General features: G+C 39.6%; 1 protein-coding gene across 1 annotated transcript in view; it reads left to right on the plus strand.

The window, feature by feature from the left end:
• The window catches only part of sdc3 (syndecan 3), a 47,412-nt gene that overhangs the window by 22,237 nt on the left and 5,137 nt on the right, over positions 1-20,038 (plus strand). Inside the window, exon 2 of the mRNA XM_028461445.1 lies at positions 17,836-17,929. Within this exon, the coding sequence (XP_028317246.1) occupies positions 17,836-17,929 (94 nt within the window). The remainder of the gene's footprint in view (positions 1-17,835; positions 17,930-20,038) is intronic.

The raw sequence follows: 20,038 nt of genomic DNA on the forward strand, positions 1-20,038 counted from the left end.
GGGTAACAATACAGCTAAACGCTCTAATAATAGTTGTATACGGCAGCTTAGAAAAAGAAAAGCCAATACAGTTGTTTTTTTTTTCTTCTTCAAAGCACATTTATAGCGCCAAATGTCAAACTTTAAAAAAATGTGTATGCCACAGTTTATCACTGTTTCCTGCCCGCAGCCACGGCAGCGATCCAACCTTGATAGCTAAGCTCAGAAAACCTATAAAAGCTGGATCGTTGCAGGAAATAAAAGCTTAACGTTGTGTGTCTCAGAGCGAGCGAGACAGAACTGAGTGGACTTTTAGGAACACAACACCGAGCAACCCCGACACTCCAAGTAATACGTCTCTGCCAAGCAAAGCAGAGCCAGGAATCCCTCAAACCACAGCGTACACTTAGTTTCAGTTTGAATAAGTAACGTTTCAAAAACATTCAACACACCCCAGTGTTTAAGTTCTGTTTCTTTTCTGTGCCAAACAGTATTCCTTTCTTTGAAAAACCTTAATTACAGACATGACTACACAACACAACACACTCGCTGTTTCCTTTTCGGATTCTTGTGGCACCAATACTAGGGATGTCCCGATACAACTTTTTTTAAATTTCCGATATGGTACCGATATTGCAGCCTTGCGTATCTATCGGCCGATACCGATATTGATCAGATTTCAGCATGAATCATACATACTTTTTTTTTTTCAGGTTTATAAAAAAATAATAATTACTTATTTAGTAGTGTTGAATGTTAGAAAAGACTTGATCAAGTGATGTTTACTCAGAGAACAATAGTCAGCAACAGTAGGGATGAGAAAAACTGACCCATTTATTATTAACCAATTTGTTACATACATTTTAACCTTCAACATAATATCTACAGTATTCTACAGTTGAATAAAATAAATACAAAATTAATTTGGGGGGGGGGGGGATAAATAAATGCAAAATAAAAATATCAATATCCGATATCGAAATTGGATCGGGACATCCCTAACTAATACCAAGTCACATGTATTTTTCCCTGACGCTGTTTCATTTGTAAGCTCTAAAATATCCATTCTGGCTGGTTTTTGTGCTTCATCCTGTCCGATAAGTCCGATTTAAATCGACCACTATCAGTTTACAGCACATCAATCCAAAACGGAGTCTGTAACATCAGATTTTCTCCACACAGCAGCGACTTTGATGACATCTTGTGCCGTTTCTGTAGAAATGTGACAGCTGGCAGTTCTCTGATTGTGAAGACTTAAAAAGACTTTTTTGTTTATTAATGTTTTTTCCGTGATTTGATCATAATAAAAACCAAGACATGTCTTACAATTTGAATGTAGCTACTGTTGGATTTTCAATAACTCAATAAACTTCAAATTAAATCAGGCTGGAAGGGATTTATTGCCTGTATCACTGCCTTAGAGTGCCTCGTGCTGTGGAGGTGGTCAGAAATCATACTTAAACCAATGTAATGAACCGTCCCACACGACCATGTCATCAGACACTGCAGTGCCATCAGGAACCTGATGAACAAAGATGACTAAAATGAGGAAATCACGTTACTTGGCTGCAGAATCTGAGCGTGTTTCTGTTTTGTTCCTCGCTTTGCATTCATTTATCACAGTAAACTAAGCATCTGTGTGTGTGTGTGTGTGTTTTTTCATTGTGCGATCAAAAATTGGTTTGGCATTGGATAAGCATTCCTTTCTTCCCACTCAGTGCTGCTCACAGCTTCATGTCAACATGGATCTTCGTGACATTCAGTAGCAGTTTTCGTTTATTGCATATTCTTTAAATTGAGGACGTTGCTGTAAATGTCAGATGGTATTTGTGTTATCGCAAATGACTCCAAACACTACGATCCCATGAACGTCTAATAATCTCCGTGTAGTGGTGATTGCATAGGAAACATTTACAGCCACTACCCATCATTTAAACAGCTAATAAGGGTACAAACCGCTCAGGAGGATTCTTCGTGCAAACAAAAAGCGATGCTTGTTCATCACCCCCTGCTGCAGCTGTTGCTGTAATGATAATTTACCTTCCATTTCAAAGCTGTGATGCTTTATATTCAGCAGGAAACGTCCCTGTGGGCTGCCAATTATTATTACTTGGGGGAGAATTTCCATCAGGGACTCACTTTTCAGACAGTAGATGTGTTTATCAGTAATAAGGACGATCTGATTGGTTCTACAGAGATGTCCACAACCCGTTGAGCACTGCTCACATGTAACATCTCATACTGTAAGAAAAACCTCAGATTTTCCATTTCAAATGTATCCAGTTTGTCATTACTGGCTATTAAACCTCGAGAAATTGTGCCAAATATGCTTCATAGATTAAATTTGGTTAAAATATTTAAATAGTATTACACTGTATTTCTATTCTGCAGAAGTGTGCCAAGATTATGTGCTGAAATCACGTGAGATTATGTGGAAAGAGATTTTGCACGAGATTTGGTCCTAAAACATGTAGGTGAGGGTTTAGTCTGTGTCATTTTGCTATTTCTATGCCAGAAGGTGAAGTTTGTTATATTTCGTAGCAAGATTTGCACGAGATTTGACATTCCCCTCTGTTAGCTGACCTGTTTTATAGGGAAAAATTGTGTGTAAATGTGTGACATTGTCCCAACACGTGCATATTTTGTGTCGTATGACAATTTCTGCTTGATTTTGTTTAAAAAAAAACAAAAAAAACGGAAATTCAGGAATTGCCATTATTAATTCCAGCAAGTCTTCGTTTTTGAAATAATATGTTAAGGTTTCATTTATTCAGACAACTTTTTTCAGGAAATTTACTTTGATCTCCTGACTTGTTTTGACTGCCAACTGTCAGTCATCCTCACAGGCATCTACTGATTGCTTTCATGTGTCCTTAGGAGGTCCACGCCCAGACAAAACTATTTTTGCCACAAAAAAGTTGTCTGGATAAATGAAACCTTTGCATATTAAATGCAAATATTGTTATTATAATTAACAACAATAATATGATTATTAGGGGGCCAAGCCCGCGGGGCCGGGGCCTGGGATCCGCGTATGTATGTATGTAAGCATACGTGGTTCTCAGGAAACCCTATTGTAATTGTTCTGATTTTTATTATTCTTTCTTTTTATTTTTCCGTTGGTAAAAGTGGTGCTGCAGGCTAAACCGTGCAAGGGAGGGCGGTGCCCTTTGGAGGGTTGTTCCAGACACCTCAGCTTATCTCAAACATTTATTTCAGCTGAAGTCACGTGGGAAGGCTTGGTCCCCTTTCATAACTGCTTGCAGTTCTAGTTATTATTATTATTGTTATTAATTATAATAACAAATGCGTGACAGTAACAAAAACCTGAAACGACACAACAGTAAAAAAAATAAGTTGACGCCCAATGCCCATTTCTTACAATTTGATCAGTTAAGGTCATCCAACAGATTGACCCCATCAATGTACATCACACCACATTGTTTCCTCCTACAGTATGTGCACATTTTGAGCAACAACACAATCAGATAATAACTGATTAGAAATTGGTACTAAAAGGGATTTCAGCTCGACTTTCCCACACATTCCCGCATGTTCATGTCATTCTCACAAACATGACAAGACAAGGATGATATGTGACATCCGAGCCTCACATCTGATTAAAGAAGTTTCCATTTCAGAAATTTTGACAGAGTTTGAGTCGTATAGTAATAAAGCAAGCTGAAAGGCTGATGTTCCCATGTAGATGCTTCGTGTATGTGGCAGATGAGAAAAATTAGCTGTTGCCTGCAAATTGCGACAAAGTGCGACAATGGCGTGAAGTGAATAAAGCACATTAAATATAAACAACATCATGTCTGGATGAAGTGACGGGTTAAACATCCCTGGGTGAAATCCCCTCCCGTGCTTCCTTGTCTGTGTGCATCACTTAAGGTTTATCTCAGGGATGTTGCCTTCCTTCACTCTCTCTCCTGCGGCGTTTGTGTTCATGTGGGAGTGATGAGGAGGATCCCCACGTTTATCACCGATACTCTTGTTCCCGTCGAGTTGGCAGGAAGCTGTCTTTACTTTGTGCAGCTGCTTCTCGTTTGTTGCTGCAGATTCCTGCTGTCTGATTTTTATTTACAAAAATAGACAGATGGGAACCTAAGAAATGTCACTTTCACACGCCGTTTGAACAACACAAAATTGAAAATTATTAGCATTTCAATTTCCTTTGAAATTGAATCTGCCATATGTTTAAATCACTGTCTTTTGTTGTTGACGTTTTCAACCATTTATTTATTTCCTTAGAAAGATCTCATAAGCTCTGGAGAAAAGCAGGGAAACTCCAGAGGAAGCTACTTAAACTCAGGATCATTTACCTCCACTCCTTAAAATCATAATGGCTCATTTACCAGATGAAAACAGATTAATTCCTTAAAAAAAAAAAGTCCTGGCTTCAATTTATTCATGCCCCGAAGATGAAAAAGTATGTAATTTCCAAATAAGTTTAACCTCCTCGATAAATATGAAGAAAACTAATTATGAAGGAATTAATGAATGTGTTATTAGTTTTGTCTTGATGAACAAACTTAATAACAGTTATTCATCATGTTTTTGGCATTTTACAATCTTGGTGATGATTTTAGCTCCTGAAAGTTGTGTTTAAATACAGCCATGACACAAAGAATGAGCTTGGAGGCTCTGCTCCTCAGGGAGATAAAGGTCTTTGTTGTTTCACTGTGCACACGTGGCCTCGTTGTGTGAGAAGGAGAAGATTGTCGGCTTTGGATCCTTCAAGGTAAAACTGTGCTCGGGTTCACTCCTCCTCCCCTCCTGCTGAAGTGTGCGGGTGTTTGTTGCTTTGAGGGTTAAAGAAGCTCAGGTGACGTCGTCGCCGCGAGATATCGTCTCCGAGTCGGACTGTCTTTGTGTGTGTGTGTTTTGGTAAGTCTTCCAAAGTGTGTGCACAGGTTGACGGTGCAGAGGCTCTTTGTGCTAATCTATGCTGAAGGTGACAGGTGTTCTAACCAGGCCATCACCTGGTAACCTACTCACACAAACACACACACACACACGCGCACACTGCTCAAAACCTTATCTCATTCCCATCTTATCGTCTCACTGTAAATGTGCTGGAGTCTCCCGCCTGGCCGCCTGCTCAGCTTGTAAGAAAAAGGTGGAGCAGGGTTGTAGAATGAGATGAGGCGGAAAAATAGAGATTGGAGGTCACTGCTGACAAGGCCGGGGATTTTCTCACTAAAAGCCATTGGAGCACTGTAAACAGACTCCAGGCCTTCCAGTAAGCATGTCAGTGATATTGGTAAAGCGTCAGTGTCCAACGTGGCTCACACTGCACGGGTCCTATCAGCGAGGGTCAGACTGGCTATGAAGAGGAGCAGACACAGAGGCGGCCATGAATCAGCTGCTTTATGAAGTGTGGGCTCTCCACCTACAGTGAATAAAACCAGAGATTTGAATTGCTGCCCATAAGCGATCGCTTACATTTAGGGACCGTCGTGTGACAGGTTAGTTTTATCCTACTGATGATGTGTTGTTGCAATAGTAATCCTAGTAATTACTATGACAATAGTAATTTGTAGATAAAAACTATTTTTGTTTTGCAAATTTGAGTAAACATTTTTTAAAGAATTTATTTTTTGTTTTTTATTTATTTATTTTTTTCCGCCACAGTTTTTTCAGACTTTTTCACGTTCCGTCTTTGTGGGTTGTTTGTTTACATTTGTTTGAGTAGGCTATATGTGTGCCATAGGCATGTTTAATTTTTTATTCGCACTATGCAACGCTGCTAAGGGAAGAGTTTATTATTTTTTAATTGTAATGTTATATGTTATAAAATATGTAGTTATCTGATTTCCTAATCAGAAAATTTAAGCTACTGTGAAGTTGCTGCTGCACTTTTGCTTAAACCTGGTTAAAGCTTGAAATTGTTGAATGACAGGTCAGTGACTTTTTATTTTGGGATTGTTCTTTGCATTTTAACTCTTGAGGACAATCACAGCAATAAAGTTGTACTTTTGACAATATATCTGATGTCTGCATTAAAAAAAAAATTGAAAATCGAATCAAAATTAAAATTTTTCTTTAAACCTCAGATTTTTTTTTTAGGCATTGATTTCAAAGACCATAAATCTGCTAATGTTTGCTCTGTCTGAGTAATTCCACCAGTTTCTGAAAGCAAAGGAGTTTTTAAACTCTTTAAAGCCAATATGAATCAGTACTGTAATTTTACTCACACGTGACAGAATTATTAAATACGCTGCTTTGTTTTGACGAAATCGTCACATGAAGGGAAAAGAAAAACTGGATCAAAGTCCAAGAGAAAGAGAGAGATTAAGAGAGACCATATATTCGTGGATAATAAAGGTGATTGACTTGAGTCACCGCTGATTTCACCTTTTTTTTAAAGAAAATTAATGTTAATTAATGAATATCAATAAGTAATAATCCTTTTTTTTGTACCTTATTGACAATAACAAGTTATTTATTATATTGTATTTTGCCTTTACAAGGTAAATTCAAGAAAACGTTGAGCACTTTTTGAGTATGTGTCCTCTTTTTTGGAAATCAAAATATGGTCACCTTATCATACCAGCCACTTAAGCCCCGCCCACCAAGCAAACAGGAGGCATAGAGCAACAGATAAATCACTATTAATAAACTATAAGAAAACATGCACACGCTCACACTCTTGGGGTGATGCATTTGTCTTTCTCAAGCTCAGCTTTTCTACCAGAGGGTTGTTCAGTATTGGAGCTGTTCCTCACACTGTACGCATAGTAAACCAATGCTTCAGATTTGTTTCTGGAATCTATTGGAGCTACCCTCTCAGTTTTGGGGTCACTGCCCTGATTGCTCAAACTACCACGGGGACCACTTTGACTTTGATCTTCCACGTCTGCTCAAGGCCTTGATACTTTCTCCTGTTCTTCTTTCTGACGTTGCAGTCAGCTTGTATCACCACATCTATGACCACTGCCCTCTGCTGCTGTTTGTAACCATCACTATGTCCGCTTGGTTTGCCAGAAGCTGCTTGTCAATCTGGAAGCTAAAGTCCCACAGGATCTTGGTCCTGTTGTTCTCAACCACATTTGGTGGTGTGACCCATTGGGATTTGGAAGCTTCCAGTGCATACTGGGTACAAATGTTCCTGTGCACTATTTCAACCATTTACCGTAGTTGTGCCTCTCCATGTAGGCGGATCCTGCCGGCATCTTACACCATGCCACTATGTGCTGGACCGTGCCTGCCTCTTGGGTCTAATCTGCTGTGGTAGACCATGGCCTTTCTGGCTCTTGTGCTTGTTCTTGTGCTGCCAAGATTGCTGCCTCTTTTTTCCAACCACTGGTAGACAAAGAAACTAGTGTTGTTCCAATGAACTTTCTTTTCGTACTGATGCCTATACCGATACCCTGCTGCATAGTATCGGGCCGATACCAATACATGCCAATACCGCGGTGTTTAAAAAAAACATGACCTGTTTCTCTTCCAATTCTTAAGAGCTGCATACGCACTTGGATGTAAAAATCATTGCAATCATGTCTTGGTCCGGCACTACTTAAACCTTTGTGAAACAGGAAAAAACACCAACACAGAGTAAATGCAGGAGACCTTTTTTATTGCCTACCTGGTATGGGTGACAGATGAATAAACTCTTTTCTGAAACCTGAGTTTTGGCGTGCTTTGGTGGTGGATTCCTCTTCAATGGTGTTCGGAGGCTTCTTTGGGTATTGAAAGTAGTTTGATGCTGTAAATGGTGTTGGCGTGTTAATAGTTAATACTTGCCGATACCAGCCTTTTATTGCCGTATCCGGACCCCTCCCGATACTAGTATTGGTATCGGCACAATATTAAAAGAAACCCACCTCTGGCTCCCATTTGCAAAGCATGAGAAACTTCCATAGGAGGCAAAAAGATTAATGAGCTATAGTGTGTGTGTGATTAGAATGTCTGTAACGCATTGGTTAATATAATAAATGGGTCAGTTTTTCTCAAACCTACTCTTACTGACTATTCTCTGAGTAATATCACTTGATCAAAGCCTTTTCTAACATTCTACACTGCAAAATAAGCAATGAAAGTATGTATGATCCTTGCTGATATTGTATCGGTGTCGGCTAATATGCAAGGCTGCAATATTGGTATCACATCGGATATGAAAAAAACATATCGGGACACCTCTAGTCGGAGTGGCTCAGTGATTGGTCACTGAGCTACAGAGGAGGTTGACAACCGTTAGTCTGCAGCGCTTCCGTCTGCCATGCTTGTGCATTGCTCGGTCTGACGCCCAGTCTGGAAACATTTTCGGTACCAATAACCCACGTTCATCGCTGTGATGTTTCTCCTCTTTATGCGATACTGTAGATAAAATATGAGCAGACACGACACAGACTCTTTGTTCAGGGAGCCTGAACGCACCGCTTTAATGAACTCCAACTCCCTGAGAGAAACGTTCACACTTCACATACATCTAATTGCTAATATAGAAGAAGGCTCAGGAGACAGAGGGGGAGAAATTGCTGGAGGCAGGCGGTGATGTAGCTGGGCCGCATGTTCATCTGGGCCGCCTTGTGTTCGAGGTGTATCATTAGTACAAATTACCTGTTAGAGAAATGAGTTTATTACATGAAAACATGATGGGTTTGGATGAGACCGTTAAATCAGACTGTCTTTGTTTACTTTGGAATAATTTGAATAAGAACAAATTAGAGGGACTGTCTATGTTAATAACAGTGTTTGCAGCATGTGTGGCTACTGCTACTAATCCTAGCCTGTTAGCTAACCATGGCTACAATCACTTTCAGCAAAACTGGTAAAAAAAAATATTACTTGCAGGAGGAAACAATGCATTCTTGCTTAAACTTATGAGAAGATTGTGTCTCAGCTCGGGGAGAACATGCAACTGCGTCTGTACTAGAGATCTCCTCATGTATGAGCCCTTAGTGTGTGTGTGTGTGTGTGTGTGTGTGTGGACAAGCCTAGAACAACCCCTGATGATGGATCATCCGATTTTAAAGGGCGTCACTAACATAAAAATACAAGCAAAGAAAATTAAAACTGTACACGCAATATTATGCACCTGGTCCAGCAGAGCATAGATTAAACTAGTGCAGTGCTTCTCAGTAGAATAGGTTGAGATTAGAGGTATGACAGGTGGGGCGTGACAAACTTTTCGTTATCATGCCAAATGCCTTTCTGAGATCAATAAGACAAAACAAATTCCCTACACAAAAATAAATAATAATGAGAAGCCTAAAAATGTAGTAGAAAATAAAAGAGCATTAAATTATTAGACTGCATTAGATATGCAACCGAGAACTGAAGTGTGAAAATAATTATTTAAAATGACTAAAAAAATTACTTTCCCTTTTGGTTCTCTCATGCTTTTTGCCACAGATTACAAACAATGTTCCTTTAATTCCTATATTTTTGACTAAATAACTAAATTTGGTTTTCATGCAGGTGATTAGTTTCATTTAGTTTTTGATTCATTATGAAAAATTAAACATTACTTGTGTTATTTGTCAGGATTGTTTGGAGGGCAATGTGGGCGCAGGTGGGGGCGATTCCCAGAAAAGTTTGAGAACCACTGAACTACTGTAAATATGAACGCTTCTCTATTTCACAAAATGTGAATAACGGCTTTTCCTCCGAAGAGGAGCACCGTTGAGTGTGTTGTTTTAGACACTAATGTGTTTTTGTGTGTGCGCACACGTGTGTGCCAGGTTCTGTGCAGCAGCAGCAGCAGCAGTAAACTCTCAGGTTACTGAGGAATGTACTTGAAGTGCATCACAATGAAGGTCTGTATCTGCACGACTACCTTAAAGGGGAACTCCAAAATTAGGAGAATTGGACCAGTCAGAAAAAAAAAGCTTCAGCAAATCTTCGATCAATATTAATATATGTTTGAATCCAATGCTTCTGCATGTTTAACTCATTTGCATATCCATCTTTTTACCCCAAAATAACAGTTTAGTCTTTCCCTACATTGTAATGCTGATAATTGTCGTATGACCTTCAAATACACACTGTCTCATTTATCAAGCCTCTGCAGCGACAACGCTTTAATATCAGACCCTCACTCACACACTCGTCATGATCTTCCATCTTTCCCCAATCCTGAATCAAAATTAAAATATGGGACAGATTAGCTTCAATGGAATATTGTTATCGGCGAAAATGCAGCTCAGGTAAAAAGATCCAGGCTGTGAAAGACAAGTCGGCACACGTGCACACACTGAAGCTCCCGTGGGCCTGATGTCAGCCACATATCAGGTTTCTATCTATACAGGAGTCACTAGATCTATTGTAAAAGATGTGAACATCCTGGTGTCTACATATAGTCACGATGCTCCTAAAACGCTCTTTTCCATTTATATACAGTAGTGCATGCACCATTTATCATCGTTATACTTACAGACGTATGTGTAATTATATGTTCTGAGACTCCAGTTTGTTTTAAAATGATTCACACAGCACACATGGCACAGCACATCTCACAAAGGAGCTGCTTCATAATTTTCCAAAAAAACCTGGCTTGCATTCACTCTGCAGATCCTCTAAATGTGGCTGTCATCCTTCAGTTTCCTTTGATTGTGAATGGGAACAAAATGCAGTGGTGGAGAGAAATTGAGGGCAACATACAGATGATTTTAGCCCAGGGTTATGCATGCGGTGGAAGGGAGCGCGGCGTTGCGTCTCACTGTGGTTAGTTAGCTATGTGGCACAGACTGGAAGCACAGCTGTTTATAGCTTTTGAATAAGAGGCAAAATGCAGAGCTGGCCCAATCTGCATTGCCCAAAATCCCATAAAAACCCACACTTACACACACACACACACACACACACACACACAAATGCATCTTAGGGGCATTTGAGTCTCTGCACACACACACACACACCACAAACAAAACCTGTGATTACACCTATTCAACACACACTGTAATTACGCACAATGACGCATGACTGCTTTCCATACCGTGATTTCACAGATAAACCTGTTCAGGCCCAGAGGAGGATTATATATCACTGTGAGATGTTCACATAGATGATCTATGTATATAGATGCACATTGTCAAGTGAAGTAGAGGAAACTAATGATGCTTTTCCTTCATGAAACATTAGTTCTACTATACTGTACTAATCCACTAGGAAACCCTTTCCCTGGAACAACCTTTTTTAGGAACTGCTTACCTGGGGTTGCAGAAAACCCTAAGCAGGGGCTCGGGGTACTAAAATGTGACTTTAGGCGCTCTGATCGGTCAGAGAATCTCATCACGACACAGTGGAGCTGGTATCACTGAAAAATGTACCATAAGTCGTGGAGGCGGTTTGTGTGTGTTTTGGAGACTTGTAAATGTGGCCCCCGAGGTGGGCTCTGGTGCTGCCCCTGCAAGTGGGTTGTGTTTATCCAAGTTAAACGTGTGTGTTTTGTTGGAGTCGTGCTCGCCCAGAGATAAGACATGGAGTTTAAGATTAAAGGAAAGTGGGGCGAGGATGGGGAGACCCTGGCAGAGTTTGTGGATCCAGTGAGGAGAGAGGCGGGGAGGAGGGGAGGGGGGGGGGGGGGGGGGGGGAGCTGGAGGAAAGGCTGTTTTTAGGTTGTTTATTCAAGGCTGCAGAACACCTTTGCTTTGCTCTTTGGTGAAGGATATATACGTACTGTATGTGTGTGTGTGTGTGTGTGTGTGTGTGTGTATAAACTGGTACGCATACACGTTGTGTGTGCGTGCGTGCGTGTGTGTGTGTGTGGGAGGTTTGTGTTGTAGCTGTTCTCACTGGGAGACAGGAATTTGGAATTTGTCTGAAAGGCAAAGGTTGCCCATGGCAACGGACTTCATTGTAAAAGTGATCATCAGAAAAACACACACACACACACACACACACACACACACACACACACACACACACACACACACACACACACACAGCATCTCCCCCTTTCCACAGCAGTTCCACGTTATGTTCGAGCTCCAAACTACTTTATGTCAATTTCATTTTCAGGATCTACATCTTTGCATTTCAGCTCCATCTCTGCTCTCATGTGATGGACTGGGGTGCTTGAGTTTCTAGATTCCATTATGCTTTTATTGGCTTTTAAAGGCATCAGGTTTCCTCTATCTGGAGCCGGGGAGGAGCTTCCGCTGCCCCTCTCTCTCTCTCTCTCTTTCTTTGTGTGTGTATGTGAACACAATTAGCATCACACAAGCTAACAGAAACAGCTCTACAGGACCCAAGGATGGTTAAGATGGCCTAGTAGATAAATTTGCTTTAGTTACTGAGGCCATGAGCGACATGTTTTCCAAAACACAGAGCAGCCCTGGGCTCTCTTTTATCACTGTTATCATTGTATTATCGCTTGCTTTGTAGCGAGGGAAATAACTGAAGCTTTACTGAGAGGCAGGAGAAGAAGCCTTCATGGTTTCTGATTACAAGTTAGAGCCCTGTCTGTAAGTGTGTGTGTGTGTGTGTGAGTGTTGTTGACTTACTGGGATTTAAAGAGCCTGATTCATCCATTCAGATTCAAAGAAGACTATAACAAAGAAAAAGTCAATAAATCTCCTCGTCATGGCCAGAAACACTCCTCCTCAAGTCTAAAGTTAATGTGGCCTCATTCGTGCTGGGTGCGCCATTGCCCACACGTTTGCGAACAGTTTGAGCATGTTGACTTTTGGAAGGAGTAAAATGTCAGCATTGTTTCATTCAGTTGTTCAGGTGTCCATTCTAAGCTCTCCACACACACTTATTTCATACATATTTAGGTTGTAAGAAGATCAATTTAATCTACTTTCCGTCAGTCGGACATCTGTACAAAGCTACACAATCACATTTTCTGCTCACGTCTTTAATGCAGACCAGTTACATTTTATTTTAATCAAACAGAATTCACTCTTTTTTAGTCGGAGTTCATGTATCATCATGGTTAAATGAGTCTACAGTTGAGTCTAAAGGGACTTGTATCATGCTTTATCACCACTTGACTTGTCTTAAAGTACTTTACGCTGTTTATCACATTGATCGATTGGATTAACTCACACCAGTGATATCAGAGCCCAGTGGCGTAAATTTGGAGTCTTGCCCAAAGACACTTTAACACAACAACCCCATTCATAATTTGCACTTGCCTGAGCTTCATTTATGAGAAAAACAGACTGATCCTTATGTCTGTACTTGATTTAAATTTCCTTTTTTTTCCTGCACTTACAGTGGATATAAAAAGTCTACACAACCCTGTTCAAATGACAGGTTTTTGTGATGTAGAAAAATGACACCAAGATAAATAATTGCACAACTTTTTCTACCTGTAATGTGACCTATAACCTGTACAAAACAAACTGAAACCTTTAAAGGGGAAAAATAAAAAATAACCTGGTTGCATAAATACGCACACCCTTAAAGTAATACTTTGTTTTTGCAGCACCTTTGGCTTTTATTACAGCACTCAGTCTTTTTGGGTCAGAGTCTATCAGTGTGGCACATCTAGATGAGGCAATATTTGCCCACTCTTCTTTACAATACCGCTCCAAATCTGACAGATTGTGAGGGCATCTCCTGTGCACAGCCCTCTTCAGATCAACCCACAGATGATTCAGGTCTGGACTCTGGCTGGGCCATTCCAAAACCTCAATCTTATTCTGGTGAAGCCATTCTTTTGTTGATTTGGTTGTGTGCTTAGGGTCCTTGTCGTGTTGAAAGATAAAGTTCCTCTTTAGCATTCTGACAGAAGCCTGAAGGTTTTGTGCCAACACTGGCTGGTATTTGGAATGGTTCATGATTACCTCCACCCTGACTAAGGCCCCAGTTGCAGCTGAAGAAAAACAGCCCCAAAGCATGATGCTGCCACCACCATGCTTCACTGTAGGTATGGTGTTCTTTTGGTGATGAGCACCAAATATATCATTTGGAATTATGGCCAAAAAGTTCAACACATTTTCCCTCCTATGATATGAATGTTATAGACCTGTGTGCACATAGGTGGTAAAATATTGAAATTTATATTTCAAAAATATCAAAGTTGGCTCTTGATGTTTTAGTTATTTATTATTGTAGCACTTTGTTGGATGTTAAGTACGCAAATAAAACCTATTTATAATAAATACTTGATCTATTTCAAAGGTTATGTTATGTTATGTTATGTTATGTTATGTTATGTTATGTTATGTTATGTTATGTTATGTTATGTTATGTTATGTATTTTTTTTTAACTGATTTGTTTTGCTTTCAGTGCTTTCAGTGGTTTAAAAAATAACTATTGTAAGTGCTTAAAAAAGCTCTCATTTCCTTTGGTTTTTGGTGTTAGAAAAACAGATATTTGTGTAAGGGTTAAGGCAGAGTTTCTCAAATGGGGGTACATGTACCCCTAGGGGTACGCAATGGCACTACAGTGGCTACATGAGAGAGAGTGGAAAATTAACAAATAATCTGTCAGTCTTGATTCCACCCCAGGTGTGAGATGACCAGAAATGATAAAAGCTAAAGAAATGAATCTATTCAGCAGCCACTAAATCTCTGAAAAATTAAACTAGATTTTTGAAATGTTTGAATCATTATTCTTTTTTTTTTTTTTTTTTTTTTTTTTTAAATTAAAACAACACACAATCTTAAACAACTGTATTTCTATATTTTCACTTTGTGAAATATAAATGTAGTTCAACTAAAATGCACGAAAAAAAAATAAAAATAAAATATGTCTTTGGGCTCTCCAGAAACTCTTGATATCAAAATGGGGTCACAATCCAAAAAAATACCATTTCTTTCCACTTATTTACAAAATGAGATTCTTTAAAATGTGTGTTATCACTCTTTCATTCCATTATTATGCTCTATAGTTGTTTTTAAATAGTTTTCTAAGCAAAATGTAGTCGGACAAAGGGGGCACTTGAATTCAGAAATCAGAGAACGGGGGAACTGGAGCCAAAAAAGTTTGAGAACCACTGGGTTATGGTACTGTAAATAATTTCCCTCATAACGATTAGCTTCCTTTCATTTTCATTAATAAACATAAATAAATCTCAGCGATTAAACTGCATTTACAAAACTACAAACAAGGCTGTTAAAACGAAGTTAATTAGTTTCACAGACATGAAATGTTTTAATCTGTAAAGCGAGGTGCCGTGCTCCATCCTTTATCCCTGCGCTGCACTGCTTTGTTTCCATGCGGTGCCTAAGTGCATGCATCTGATTCCAGCATTAGTTGACCCTGCATGATGGGAAAAGCCTCTGAGTGCTAAAGTGTGCATTTAAACATCACAGCCGTGTGAGATGGAGGTCAAGTTAAAGGGAGAGCGATGAATGAAGGGAGAGAGCCCGGATCAGCCTCAGAGTGACCGAAGGGCTGAGGTCACACTTCAGAGGTTCACCCCCTAATCTGTCCTGCCTGACCCCTGGAAGACGAAGGTCAGCGAACCTGTGCTCTCCCCTCACAGGCTGACATCAAAAAGGTCTGGATTAAGGTGGAGCAATAAAGAATGAAGATGCTGTAAAATGAGCCTTCAGAGACAACAAAAGTAATATAACAGAGCAAAGGGCAACTGTAAATCTCATGTAGAGCCGCAGTTATTCAGAGGAGACTCAGACACAGCAAGAGTTGAAAGATGTGACGTTGTCTCTGGTTTTTTTTCATTCAATATATCATTTGAAATGTTTACCTGAGATGTGAACCGTTAAAAGAATTATCTTGTAACAGAAAGAAAAAAACAAAAAAAAAAAACAGCAGCCGACCTGCAGGGAGTAGCATTGCTTTTGTCATTCCGTGCACCACTTCTGTGCACGTTTCTCCAAAGAAGACGAGCTTCAGAAAATGAACAAATGGATGAAAAATAGCTCTTAAAGGCAAAACCTGCGTTTCATTCAGAGAATCCGGTTTCTAAATCCCACAACCGTAACCTTGTGAAGTGAGTGTAAAAAGATATAAAATGTCGCCCTCACAGCCACTTGAAGTCTAACAAAAACCTATTGAAAACGAGAGCCGTGGAGTTTCAAAGACCAAACATTTAGGTTTGGAATCTAAACTATCCCTTTAAAGAAACTGTGAAAAATATAGTTTTTAGACGCTTTGAAGACACTTTTCTGTTACATTACGAGAAGATAATGATCCCACGATTAAAATCTAATCTTCCATTATTTACTAATTACTAATCTTTGATCACTGAGACTCAAATGAAGCCTGAGACCCACTCTGTTAATTAACTGGCAGACAGTTTGTGTGAACAATTTAGCAAGTACATAAATTCAATGTTAAAAAGTACACTTTCATTTAATTATATTGCATTTAGAAACATTTGAAAACAATTTTACTGCATTACGATGTGTTAAACACTCCCAGTGCCTCAGATGAAGACTGATTCACAGGAAAAGCAAAACAACAATGGTTTTATTATTTGGTATTCTCGAAGTGAGCCTCCGTTTGAAGTGCAGTGTGCGTTTAACTTCTGGAGACAGGATCACGTATTTAAACCATTTTTATTCAAATTATGAAGCTTAATCAACACTAAAGATCAGCTTTGGAAGCCTCAGGCTTGTTGACAGTTCTGGTGATTAATTCAGACAATCTATCAAACTCAACGTGCGCTATTAAAGTCTGAAATGTGATTCTTTAGTGCTTTTAAATCTTTCCGTCTAAGAAGAACTCCTTGTTGACATTCTCAGATACAGCTAACTGTGTGTGTGTGTGTGTGTGTGTGTCAGTCGGCATCAGTCGGTTCATAACTGAGGCTTTTATTTTTTATCACTGGAGTCGATACCTGCTCAGTCAAGGCTCTGAGGCGGAGGACGGCATCACTGAGCTGCCAGCATGACTGAAGACTCATATCTTATAGAATTAGTCGGCTGATTAAGCGACTCATTACCCGTTAAGAAAGGAGGAGTGACTAATGCCCCAAATTCATACCTTTATGCAAATCAGTTTGTGAAGATTTGGACTATTTTTTCAAGCAAATGACTTTAATTTTGTAGTTTTTACCGCTTGATATAACATTTCACACATGTGATCGCTCACAACCAATTGGAAATGTTTATGTCGTTCGTCCTCTTTTGTGTGTGTGTGTGCTGAACTTTTACTATTTAAAATGTGTTTTATGTTTTGAATTTGTATTCATTTTTTAAAAGCTGCATTTCTATTTGATTATGTCATCTTTAGTTAAAACAGTTGGACGCTGAAAAATCTAAATTGAATCGATCGATAATAAAGGCCTCAGATTGAAATCAATTTGCTCAACAAAAAAAAATACGGATGTAAAAGATTCAAATTGCCACTCGAAAGTTTCCATCGAAAACACTTTCTGTTGACATTTTTCTTGCATTGCATTGTGGGTTGTGGGAGATGAAAACAAACTTTCAAGTGGCAATTGAAACCTTTTTGTCGAGCAAATTATCTTTGATTTATTGATCAATGTGACCTACTCTGTCTTTACCTGATGAAAGATCATCTGGATTGCAGCTTTAATGAAAATGTTTGGCAAATTAATAAAAGACTATTATGTTATTAACCTTGAAGGGTTGAATTGGGTTTTCAGACTGATATTAATGTCTTATAATATTAACAATTCTCAATTCATGTGATAAAAAGAGAGTTAATACAGATGAGGTTAGAAGTTAATTACTTTCCGGCTGCTTGAAAGTCTAAACGTTGCTTGCACTTGACACGGAGGCAGAAAATGAATGAAACACTTTGAAGTTGCTAAGCTGAAATCCTAGCATGAGGTCAGCCCGTTAACTGTGAGAGTCACAGGCTGACAGATGTTGTTCTACAGTAGAATGCATCCTGCACCTTGTCTCGGACCGCGTGTGTGCGCGTGTGAACGTGTAATCTGCCAGAGTGGTGTGTCCTTTGAATGAAACGACAATAATCTATGTGCTCTTTGCCTCCCCCCCCCCCTCTTGTGTTTCTAACAGACACAGACATGGTCGCCGTCCGTCGATGACGAGGGCTCGGCGACAGATGACTATTACACAGACGACGACCTCTACTCGGGCTCCGGCTCTGGCTGTAAGTGTGTGTTTCATTGTGCGAGAGGTCATATGTTCACGCCCAGCTTCTCTCAAGCTCGACAGCTGCTGGGTTTCAATCTGCTGACCCCTCAGACCCCAACCCCCCCCCCTTCCTCTCTGTCCTCCAGTTGGGATTGCCCTGTTCACCACAGGCTGATGCACGGGGACGGGGGACGGGGGTACTTTTATGTAATCACACCCTACAAACACAATATTAGTCTTTTCCAACCAATTTGCATGCAAATCTAATGAAAACACCTTTGACGGCCATTATTTGCTAACACTAACATAGGCTTCATTCCCATAGATCTTATTTACTCTAATCAGATTACACTTCACACAGATTAGGCCATCACACACACGCCAGCAGTAAAGCGCAACTACCTTCAAGCTGTCTGTGTGTCTGTCTGTGTAAGCTTTACTTCTTTAACTTAAATCACATTGTTGTAATTCTGGCTGATTTCCTTATCTGGCTGTTAAAACTGGAGCTCTGCACTTCTCATTAAGCATGACTCATTGAAAGGTTGTGGAAGAGCGCACACAAAATGAAGATACAACAGCAGGCTAGTGAACAACTTCATTTTAAACACTGATGCAATGTCGCCGTGTTTGGTTTCGTTTTAGGATGCTGCCGTTTCAAATTGAAGCGTTTTGTGGCGTCTGATCGGTTTATCTGAAGCTGCGTTGCCGGAGACCATACTTCAATATCCTCCTCTGCGCCTCCGTCATGCCTTCATGTCTTTGTGCACCGTAAATTAAATTTGTTTCTCTTTCAACCCGAGAAACTGCAGTGCTCTAACAGAATGGAAGGTGGCGTAATTCTATTATAAAAAGAAAATAGGTGGCTCAGGCATTTTTTGTCCCATTCTTCTCCGCGCCTCCTTTGAAAAAGCAGTTTATCAATTAAAAACGTCGAACTGGCGTTTCACTTACGGGTAATTTCTCTAACAGGCTCTATGTGCTCTGAAAGACCAACACAAAAAAGGCAGGAGATAAAAGCTTTTTGGCAACAGAACGATCGTGATTAATCACAGCCTGCATCTGGTCAGGAGACAGTAGAACGCCTGGTTAGCTCTTTGATCAGCGTCTGTGTTGCATTTTGCTCGTTTGCTTTTAGTACAGCTGAACTCAAACGAACTGTAGTCTATCTCATTTGCATGGTGCTCAGATTTCATTGTCAAAGCGCTAAATGGGCAGAAAATGTAACAGTTGATCCGACTGCGGCACTAACTGCTATTAGAAGGGCTTCATAATAAGGTGCTGCAACGTGAGCCGAGTGTTGTGAGCAACAGTAGGTTTATGTCGCGTATCAGAGGAAACTCTATGTATGTATTGAATAAAAGCCACAAGAAACAATTTGCTCCTTTGTAAAATATGCACAAAGTTGTTGATTTTCAGGAGTTTTCTTGTTTTCTCAAGTTAACAAATCACAGTTTGGAAAACATAAGATTTAAAAATGTCACTGAAGGACAATGCTATAAAAGTGACTATCAAAATAAAATGCAATAAATTCAGCGGCGACAGATGTGAAACTGGGAGACAAACTGCTGTGAATTTAAAACATGTTGACATTTGGAAGTAAAGCACATTCCAGCTAAAAGATGCTCTCTTGGTGCATTATGAGGTGTGTAGGAGGGAGAAATCAGGCTCTCCATGTATTTAGAAACGGGCTGCAACGTCTGCTTTATTTTCCTGAGAACTGGATTAGCTCTGTGTCCAAAAGTGTGTAATCTTAATCTCTCTTTTTTTATATATATATCTGGAGATCAGCTTTAAAAATACTGTATGTTTTCAGATAGGAAGGATGCTACTTTGTGTGTACCAGTATATACAACATCTACAGTATGTAGGCTTGTGTTTGGTGCCTCTCTGTCCACCCCATGCACCAGGTCTAAATCCTAACTGAGTTTATTTTAACCATGAATTAATTTAAGGATTAGTAATTGTGTTATTAACCAAACACAATTTGTTTATTCTGACTTCCTTTATTGGGAATCCTCTGCAATAACTCTACAAGCAAGCCCCGTTTAGCTGTGCAACATTATTGATAATATACCAAATATTGCACACAAATACCACACATTTTCTAATGTTTTATGCATTTCTA

The sequence above is a fragment of the Gouania willdenowi genome, chromosome 11, assembly GCF_900634775.1.
Source record: "Gouania willdenowi chromosome 11, fGouWil2.1, whole genome shotgun sequence".
NCBI lineage: Eukaryota > Metazoa > Chordata > Actinopteri > Blenniiformes > Gobiesocidae > Gouania > Gouania willdenowi.